The sequence below is a fragment of the Limulus polyphemus genome, unplaced genomic scaffold (genome assembly GCF_000517525.1).
Source record: "Limulus polyphemus unplaced genomic scaffold, Limulus_polyphemus-2.1.2 Scaffold1963, whole genome shotgun sequence".
Lineage (NCBI taxonomy): Eukaryota > Metazoa > Arthropoda > Merostomata > Xiphosura > Limulidae > Limulus > Limulus polyphemus.
In genome coordinates this window covers 31478-41021 of record NW_013667573.1, presented here as the reverse complement: position 1 = coordinate 41021, position 9544 = coordinate 31478, and the positions used below count along the sequence as shown (strand labels likewise).

Below are 9544 nucleotides of genomic sequence, written 5' to 3'. Positions count from 1 at the left end.
TTTTTTTTTTTTTTTTTTAGGCTATCATGTACTAAATGTTCGCATTTTACTATGCATATTTTCCAATTTGAAATCTATAAATGTCACCTTTTCGGGTCCCCATATCCCTTGATACTCATATAATTACTTTGTTCAGGTCTCGCACGACTTTACCTCCTACTTCCCCACTGTTTTTTTTTCAGTTGTTGCTTTTATCAAAGTAGAAAAACATTTAACAGATAGTCTATCTAAGCGCAGATAATCTGTAAAAACTTTATGTAACCTTTAATTTTAGAAAACCTCAACAACAGGTTAACTTTTTCCTAAAATATCATATTTTACAAAGCACAGAAACCAAATTTCCATTTTTTGAAATGGTGACCTTGGCTTTTTACCTTGTATCTACAAAATCAATAGATTCTTCCTCAAGCCCAAGGGAAGTGACCTGTGAAGTTTGATTAAAATCTGCTGCTTAGAATTCCAGTTATCGTGCATAGAATAGACGTCTACAGAAGGATAGATGACGCTATCGCTATACCCCCTCATAGCTTTTAGGTGGAAAAGGGGGATTAAGTGGTCTTGACTAACCGTCTTTCCTCTAGTCTATCGTTTCTGAATTAGGGAGAGCTAGGGCAAATAGCCCGCTAGTAGCTCTGCGCGAAATTAAAGAAATCTCCAAAATGTCAATAATTAATCACATGTATGTGTGCGTGTTATCTGAGTAATGTATATAAATTCATTACAACTATGCAAAATAACTTTAATATATATTTCATGACTGTATTCAGTGTGTCTTTTTAACAACAATTTTTGGGGTACTCCTGACTAACCAATAGCAGGATTAATCATCACATTATAACACCTTCACGGCTGTAAGAGCGATCATAGAGGGTGACGAGATTCGAACCTGCAACTCACAGATTGCTAGTCTAACGCCCTAACCACCATACTATGCTAAGCCGGTTTTAAGATTAGATTTACGTATCTATTGGTTTATAAACAAATATTCATTGTATTCATTTAGCATATCTTAAAAGACAATAAAGTATTCTTAAGTTCTAATCATATTAGATTAGCAAATAAATAAACATTACATTACCTCCATCTCTTACACAACTGCCTTAAACATTTGAATATTTGGCTAATGTGCATTTTATATTGGGATAAAACCAGTTAACGTTTGACTTAATATTCGTAAATCTTTATATTGTTTTAGCTAAGTTTAAGTCTATAATGCTTCGAAATATGGCAGTACATAACAATTTGGAACAGGTAAAAAAACAAGATGTTTTTATCAGTGCATGAATGAGTAATATTGTAATACATCATGCATAAATTTTACAATTGGTTTTAAACAAGAACTTTACAAACTTAAAAAAAGAAACACTTACCATGACTTGCTCTATGAAGCCAGTAGTACCCAAGGTCAACACCGACAAAACATAGCAACCATGTCCAAACAGACTCCCACGGAAGTGTCACAAGCCGCCAGTTGTTGTAGACCCAAATATATGCTGCAAGTGGAACACCTCGTAATAACAGCCTGAAAAAAGTAAGTCCCAACCAAATAAATTTTCCCCCAAAAATGCCATATGATAAGAGTCTGTTAAATAACAAAAATCGCAATAATCCCAGTTCCGAATAACCCAAAATGCGCTCTTAAGCTTCATAACCAGATTTTTTTTAACACGCAGGTACATTTATATGTTATCCATTATTCCTAATGATGTTCTCGTGAGCAACACTCATAATTTGGAATAGCACATTGTTCTTCTCTTGAGGGTGCGAGATGTTTTCCAAATCAGGGATGACTTGTGTACATGAAGATTCTATTAATAAGAAAACGAACAACATTAATATACAGCTGACCTAAAGGGGTTATAGCGATACAGTTAGCTAAACAGATGAGGAAGTGTAAGGAAGACAAGGTTACGGTGAAATGGAACTTTTTAAAGTAGGCTGAATATGCTGAAGAGCAGTATTTTAGAGGTAAACAACAACAAAAGTAGTTTTCAACACAATATTGCAAATGGGACAATAAGGAAAAATTAAGTGTTCACTCTTACCCAATGTACATAATTATGCAAGTTCCTAATCCCAGTGAAAAACAACATGACCTTGCCTTCTAGTTTTCAAAACAGTAAAAAGATCTAGTAAAGGGAGCAAGAAAAATAAAACAAGTAAAGCTAAGCAGACCAAAAGGAGGTAAGTCTTTTATTCAACACAGTATGTCAGAAAGAAAAAATGAGCCAATCATTCGTGGGTGACAGAAGACAAAGCTATTTTGGCAGCGTTAACAACCCCTAAATTAACAGAAATACGAACATAAGTAGGTATTCAGGCACAAGTACTTCAGTATTCAGAATAAAGTAAATGAGGATGAAAGTACCCCCACGGTCATCAAAGGAAAGTATTATGTGTACTTTAGGTCAGAGTTGAAGGACGCTTAAACAGTCTATGTAAAATAAAGTACTAATGTTTTCCAGCCGTGAGGACAAGAGAACGATTTCAGCTACACACTATAAAGTGGACAGTACGACTGGAATAATTTCAAAGATTGGACACAGAAAGCATAAACATTTCTTTCAGAATAAATATTCACATAATGTTTAAAGGTATCAATGTATACCAAATAATCAGAAAGACAAATCATGTCTTAAGATTTTCAGAAAGTGAGAGGTGAACAAGAATGCTTGAACGAGTCAAGGAGGAAAGTGCAATACTACACAGGATTCTAGCTGAAGAAAACGTTCTTGAAGATAAAAGTTAGAATGTCATAGAGAGAGAGAACAGAGGGCTAAGCTCCATTTGTAATGTTTCAAGTAAAAGTCATTAGCTCCCCCAGTGGCACAGCGGAATGTCTGCGGACTTAAAACGCTACCCATGCTGGGCAGAGCACAGATAGTCCATTGTGTAGCTTTGTGCTTAACTACAAAAAAAACAAAACAACAAAGGTTATTAACAAGAGTTCTCTCAACAATACATTGCAAAAGCTGTAAGGCTCTGTCGATCAAGCGCGTGCTGTTGATGAATAACCAAAGGAGCTTAGAAACAACAACCTGTAGAGCCGAAGTAGGTGTACAATGCAGTACACCTAAATATAATAGTGTTGGTATGGAACAGCATTACGTTTGTGTAGCAGATGGCTGAGGTAGAATTATATAACATTCAGCCATAAACAAGTTTGGAGTGAGTTGAAGTATGTATATAAGCAAAACATTTTATTGATCAGAACTTCTATAAATACTAGGTACAGTTTAAAGCAAGCTGAGGAGTATTTGAGAGTAAGCAATCAAAGCAAAAATATAGCCTTCCAACTCCATTTTCTGTCAAAGTAACCAGCGTAAACAGCGATAAATTCACCAAGGTGTCAGTATAACTAATCAAGAGAAGAAGAAACGAGTTAAAAAAAATAATATATCAAAATAAATATCCATTGGTAACAACTCAAGTTTGAAGAAGGTCAGGATAATTTTGAATAGAATGACACAAGAAATTAAGATTACGATCTTATCCCTCCCATTAGCATAAATGGTGCATTGAATATTACACGAGACATTTCACTAGGCATAATATTAAGCAAAGTAGGATAGAACCCTAGAAAGAGTCATTTTAGATGAGTTTACGTTGTGAATTTAACAGCAAATACTTACACAATAGCCAAGGCAAGAAATCTTTCTAAGAAGACCTATCCATAATGTTATGGTCACAAATGGCTACAACTTAAAAAAAGGTGGTTTGAGAGATGTTCCAAACAATCTACAGTAGTTTTGTCTTCGCCACAGACATTTTAATATGTGGGTAAATGCACAAAATGATAAATAGATCAAGAGAAACATAGTTGATCATGCATTCAATAACTTCTAGAATATAGTAGGGTATGGAAATTCGTCAATATAATGTTAGAAGGAAAGTGAAAGCAGGTCCGTGTTTGTCTAGTTTGAGATTTAGGATGACATCAATATGTTTTCAATCATACGGGTAGATCCTAAAAACCAATCTGTTATTAAACAAATACAAAATCATTCCTTTGCCATGAATATGCAAAGCATATTTCGTGTTTCGCGTTTTCTTTAGTAAAGTGAACGTTCACCTAGAATTTAAAACTTTTTTGCTCATATACATTTCTAGCTCTGTGTGTAGTTTTGACAACAGAACAAGAAATGTAGCTAACTTCTTTCGTCTATCTACCTATTGTTCTCAATCATTCCCTTATGGTGTTACGTGTGCTTTCTTGTTGGAAAGATTTTTGTGTAGCAGAACACAATATGTAAAGAAAGACGTTGATGTTTTCTACTGGTGATCAAGTGAAACCATGATGATATATACTGTTTTATTGTGCCATTGGAATGACCATCAGTGACGCTGGTAGCGTATGTACACTGAGAAGGACGAGGTTACAGAATCTTGTATACAATGTTATGTTCTCTTAGTTTCTTTATTTACAAGTTTAAAATAAAGAGATCTCGAGTAGAAGTGATGTGTACTAGTGTACTTGTTTGATTTTCATCATTTTTGTTAATAAAGATTACCTTTTACTTTACTCTTACATTGTGTTTGGTCTCTTTGTTGAAATTCAGTCGGAGTCAGATACTTCAGATTCTACTCCTTGATAAATTTCATGGCGTTCCTTAAGTTACTGTGGTACTACTTTTAACTCTAAGATTATAAGTGTACCTGAGAATATCATAAGTATCGGGATAAACAAACACGGAGAAGCGTCAAGCAGGTAGTGAAGGGCTTATAAGTAGGGTCCACAATGCTTTCAGAAAGTTTGGAGGTTGAGAATGATAAAGTTGAGGTACTTGTGAACAAAGTGGAAGAAATACAAGTAGCTAAGTAAAGGCTATACAATCACGGAATCGTTCAAAACCAATTCTAAGAATACGACCCATGCTCACTAAAAATGCAGTCAATATGATGAACAATGTAACTAGGTAAAGAATGATGAATATACGAAACTTTAAACAAGTTTTGGGAACTGATATGAATTGTAATTCTACATCTGGACACGCTACTGTAAAGTTTAAGGTGGCTTATCGTCACCAGATATATCTTGAGTATGTAGAAGATCATGTAATGTCCCAGAGTCCAAACATACATAATTGTTTCTAAGAAGCCTAAGTGATAATCCCATGCACAGGTGTCTATTCAAATTTCTTACAGCTTTGTAGTGTATCACCCTCTGGTGGCAATATTGCCTTTTGTTGTGAGCTAATTAAATTTACATGATATAGCATACAAACTGAATACAAGAGCATATTACACAGTACTGAGTTAGTGCTGAAACAATTCAAACGAGATGAATTTTTAGAGGTTAAAATGTGTTCACGAAAACCTTAGTACGACAGCAACAATATCTTTATTTATTAGTGATTATTTTATACAAGATAAAGATAATTCGGTTGAAACATAAATATGTTACAGTAAGCAGTGTAGGTAAATAGCTATTCTCTTTATTAAGATGAAACTAGATTTAGATTGTTAATTGATGTCTTCTTTATACTGACTGTTTAACTTTTAATGTTTACATATTATCATTTGTTATCTTGCGTAGACATTATAATTTCTATGTAATATTTATCTCATTTTTTCTTATGTATGGCGAGTTCGAATTCCATCGCCAAACATGCTCGACCTTTCAGCCATGAGGACATTATAATATTACAGTCAATCCCACTTTTCGTTGGTAAAAGAATAGTCCAAGAGTTGGCGTCGAATGGTGTTAACTAGTTGCCTTCTCTCTAGTCTATCTAGTACTATCTAGGGCAGATAGTCCTCGAATAGCTTTGCGCGAAATTCCCAAAACAAATTTGCATTTAGACTTCGCGCTTGTCGTCGTTGTGATAGAATCGACTTAACTCTGAACGTGAATAGAATACGAAACAACGAGTAATAAAGGTGATTGCACAGAAGGATAAAGAAATATAAAATGGCTGTAGCTATTTAAAGAGCATTAAAAATAGAAGAAAATGGGGCACAGATTTAGAGCGCGAGGAAGCGTTGACGAATGCTGATAGCTGGCTTTTCTTGTAGGATTTTGTTATAAAAGTGTTCGCGATGCTGGATTAAATATAAGACACTATTGTAGATTTAGTAGGCTTTGCTCTTGAGTTTGATTGTCTGGTTGAATGCGTGTTAATACCAAATTATGAAAATTGATTAATTCCAACATTTTAAATGAAATTTTAACAAGAAGAATTGTTGTTGTTTTTCAAGTTACAGGTCAAATTTACACAGATAGAATAACGATCACCTCCCGCGATGTGTTTTAACTATTAGACTTCCTCAATATAACACTAGTTAGTTTGTAGAGTTTAATTAGCTAGATTCTCTGCCAACTTTACAAATATGGACTGACATTCTGACTCTTTTAGCTTGCTATTCTAATGTGTTTTGTTCTAGTGCAAAGCTAAACAATGAGCTGCTACCTGTGCTCTGTCCACCACGGTGAATCGAACCCTAGATTAGCATTGCAAGTCCGTAAAGTTACCGCTCACCTAATGAGTGACCTGTTCTTGTAATGTTTCCCGGCATACGACTCCCGCGGTGGACACAGCAGGCAGCCCAATGTGGCTTTGCCCTACAACAAACAAATATTGCTGCAAGCTTACTATTTGGTATCTCGCGTCCTATAACTAAGAAGGTCTTTTTGAAATGATTCAGCCCTGTTTCTTTTATCGACAATTGTAGACTCTGCCAGATAATTTTGGAGTTAATTTAAACACGCCACTAACATAAAGAAAGAACTTATCCACTCAACTATCAATACGAAAACAAAAATCACACACATACACTCACTATACATGGAAGTTGATCAAAATTTGTGTTTGAACAATTAAGTTGACGCTGTTCACTGAATCATTTCATGTTATATGACAATGTATTTGCAGTAATACTCCACCCTGAAATATACATGCACACAACCTTTTGTTTCACTTTACCATCCGTAAATTTTCTATTGTCATTTCTGTAAAACAAAAATTTTGAAAGAAATGATTTGAACATTGTTTAACGTACAGGGAAAGGTAGATACAGACACGCATGTAAAAATATTAAAATACATGAACAATAAATAACAATCACTTCCTACACGTCTAAAGTAACTTAAAAAAGAAAAAAAACAGAAAATTTTCTCAATAATTAAGGTACAAAACAGTTAACAATGGGATATTGTTTTGTTGAATTTTGCCCAACACTAGCCGTCCCGGATTTTGATTGTTTGTTTGTTTTTAATTATGCACAAGGCTACACAAGGGATATCTGTGCTCTGCCCACCACGGGTATCGTAACCCGGTTTATAGCGTTATAAGTCCGCAGACATATCGCTGTGCCACTGGGGGGGGGGGCACTGATTTTTAATTCTTTGTTTGTTTGTTTTGGAAATTCGTGCAAAGATACACGTGAACTATCTGCGCTAGCCGTCCCTAATTTAGCAGTGAAATACTAAAGGGAAGGCAGCTAGTCATCACCACCCACCGCAAACTCTTGGGCTACTCTTTTTATCAACGAATAGTGGGATTGATCGTCACTTTATAACACCCCCACTGCTGAATGGCCGAGCATGTTTGGTGGGACGGGGGATTTGAACCCGCGGCCGTCAGATTACGAGTCAAGCGCCCTAACCACCTGGCCATGCCGGGCCTAATTTTGCTAAGACTACTGATTAATACCACCTAGTGCTAACTCGTAGGCTACTCTAATCGAATAGTGGGATTTGACCGTCATTCTTATTACGCATCCACGGTCCCAAAGTACACTAATTGATGGACCGCATTCGGCCTAGAAATGGGATTGGAAAGAATAGTCAAAATTATTCCAGAATTTCAGACTTGGAACAGAAAAATTTCCAGAACCCAAATTAGGGAAGAAAACAGTGCATTATGAACATTCTGATAAAATGCCTAATCAGATCCAACAGAGCGGAAGGAAGGTTTATCAGACGAAACACTAAACAATAAGGTTATCTTCAATATTCTGATGAAACGTCATGTGAAACAGATCCAATGGAGTAGAAGTTAGATTTATCACACTAAACACCAAATAACGAGCTTACCTTGAACATTCTGATGAAACGCCATGTGAAACAGATCCAATGGAGTAGAAGGTAGGCTTATCAGACGAAACAATAAGATTAACTTGAATATTCTGATAAAATGTCTTGTGAAACAGATCCAATAGAGTAGAAGTTAGGTTTATCATACTAAACACCAAACAACAAGCTTACCTTGAACACTCTGATAAAATGCCTTGTGAAACAGAACCAAGTGAGTCACTTATGTTAACGTAATCTTTATTTTTCCATACGGTTATCATCAGCTCAATCATAATGATGACGAAAAATAATGGCATAACCTGAGAAAAACAACAAAATACAATATATTTACTTTTTCTAGTTTTCAAGATTAGAAATAGTATTTGCATGAATATTAATATACAGTACTAAATACTTTGTTTATAGATAAATTTAGTACAGAGCAACAACACGCCAAACTATACTGAAAATAAGATAATATATTCTGAACTGGAGTTTTTCCATTAGAACATTTTTCACGTGTTCTAGACATTACATCTTATTTCTTAATTTACTTTCATGTCCGTTTTCTTAATACTAAGAATGTTTAGTGTTTTAGAATTGGTTCAGCGCTACCTTCAGTAACATTTCATCAATACATCATGAATTAAATACCTCCCCATGACAAAAATTACAAAATAGTACTTTTTTTATGTCTCAGTCTCACACAACATGTTCTCACAGTTCAAACATAGTACCTATAATTACTATAATAGTACCTACACTTTTACCGGAGCCTAATTGCTTATGGTCATGATATCGTGTTCCCATAGTTAGAATAAATTTCCTAAATTTTTCTATAAACGGATTGCTTAAAATCATGGTATTCCGCAAAAAAGAAATAGTGCAAATGAACAAGACAGAAAGTTATCAAAAGTATTTTATGATTGTTAAGTACCAAAGTGTACTTCAAAGATGTGAAAATTATTTGTAAATAAAAGAGTTTAAGTGTTGATGTACAAATAATAACGCAATTGGGCATATAAAAGGATCAGATTTTAGCTATAGGTTTGTTCGCAGGTGGCTTAGCGGTAAGTCTGAGGAGTTATAACGCGGTGGGCAGAGCTCCGTACTTAAAAGCAAAACAAACAAACATTTGGTTCAAATGTCTATGAACAAAGTTATCTACTACATCCTTACTTTCTACTACTTATGAAAAAAAGTGTACATTTTGGTCATTTAGAATACGCTATGCTTTAATATATTAAAAAAATATTAAATTTTCACAATGTGTGCCCCCAGAAGTACAGCGATATGTCTGCGGACTTACAACGCTAGAATCCGGGTTTCGATACTCGTGGTGGACAGAGCACAGATAGCCCATTGTGTAGCTTTGTGCTTAATTACAAAACAAACAAACAATCAATCACAACCTGTACAAAAATTTATCTCAAACTTGTTTTTTTTAATAGTTTTCAAACCTATTATTTACACACACACACACACACACACACACACACACACACATATATATATATATATATATATATA

At 34.8% G+C, this 9544-nt stretch overlaps 1 protein-coding gene across 1 annotated transcript in view; it reads right to left on the bottom strand.

Annotated features, from left to right (window-relative positions):
* Positions 1 to 9544, bottom strand: part of LOC106465498 (alkylglycerol monooxygenase-like) — a 40153-nt gene that overhangs the window by 20628 nt on the left and 9981 nt on the right. Inside the window, exons 3-4 of the mRNA XM_022393411.1 lie at positions 8207 to 8334; positions 1371 to 1522 (exon numbers count right to left, since the gene is read on the bottom strand). Of these exons, the coding sequence (XP_022249119.1) occupies positions 1371 to 1522; positions 8207 to 8334 (280 nt within the window). The remainder of the gene's footprint in view (positions 1 to 1370; positions 1523 to 8206; positions 8335 to 9544) is intronic.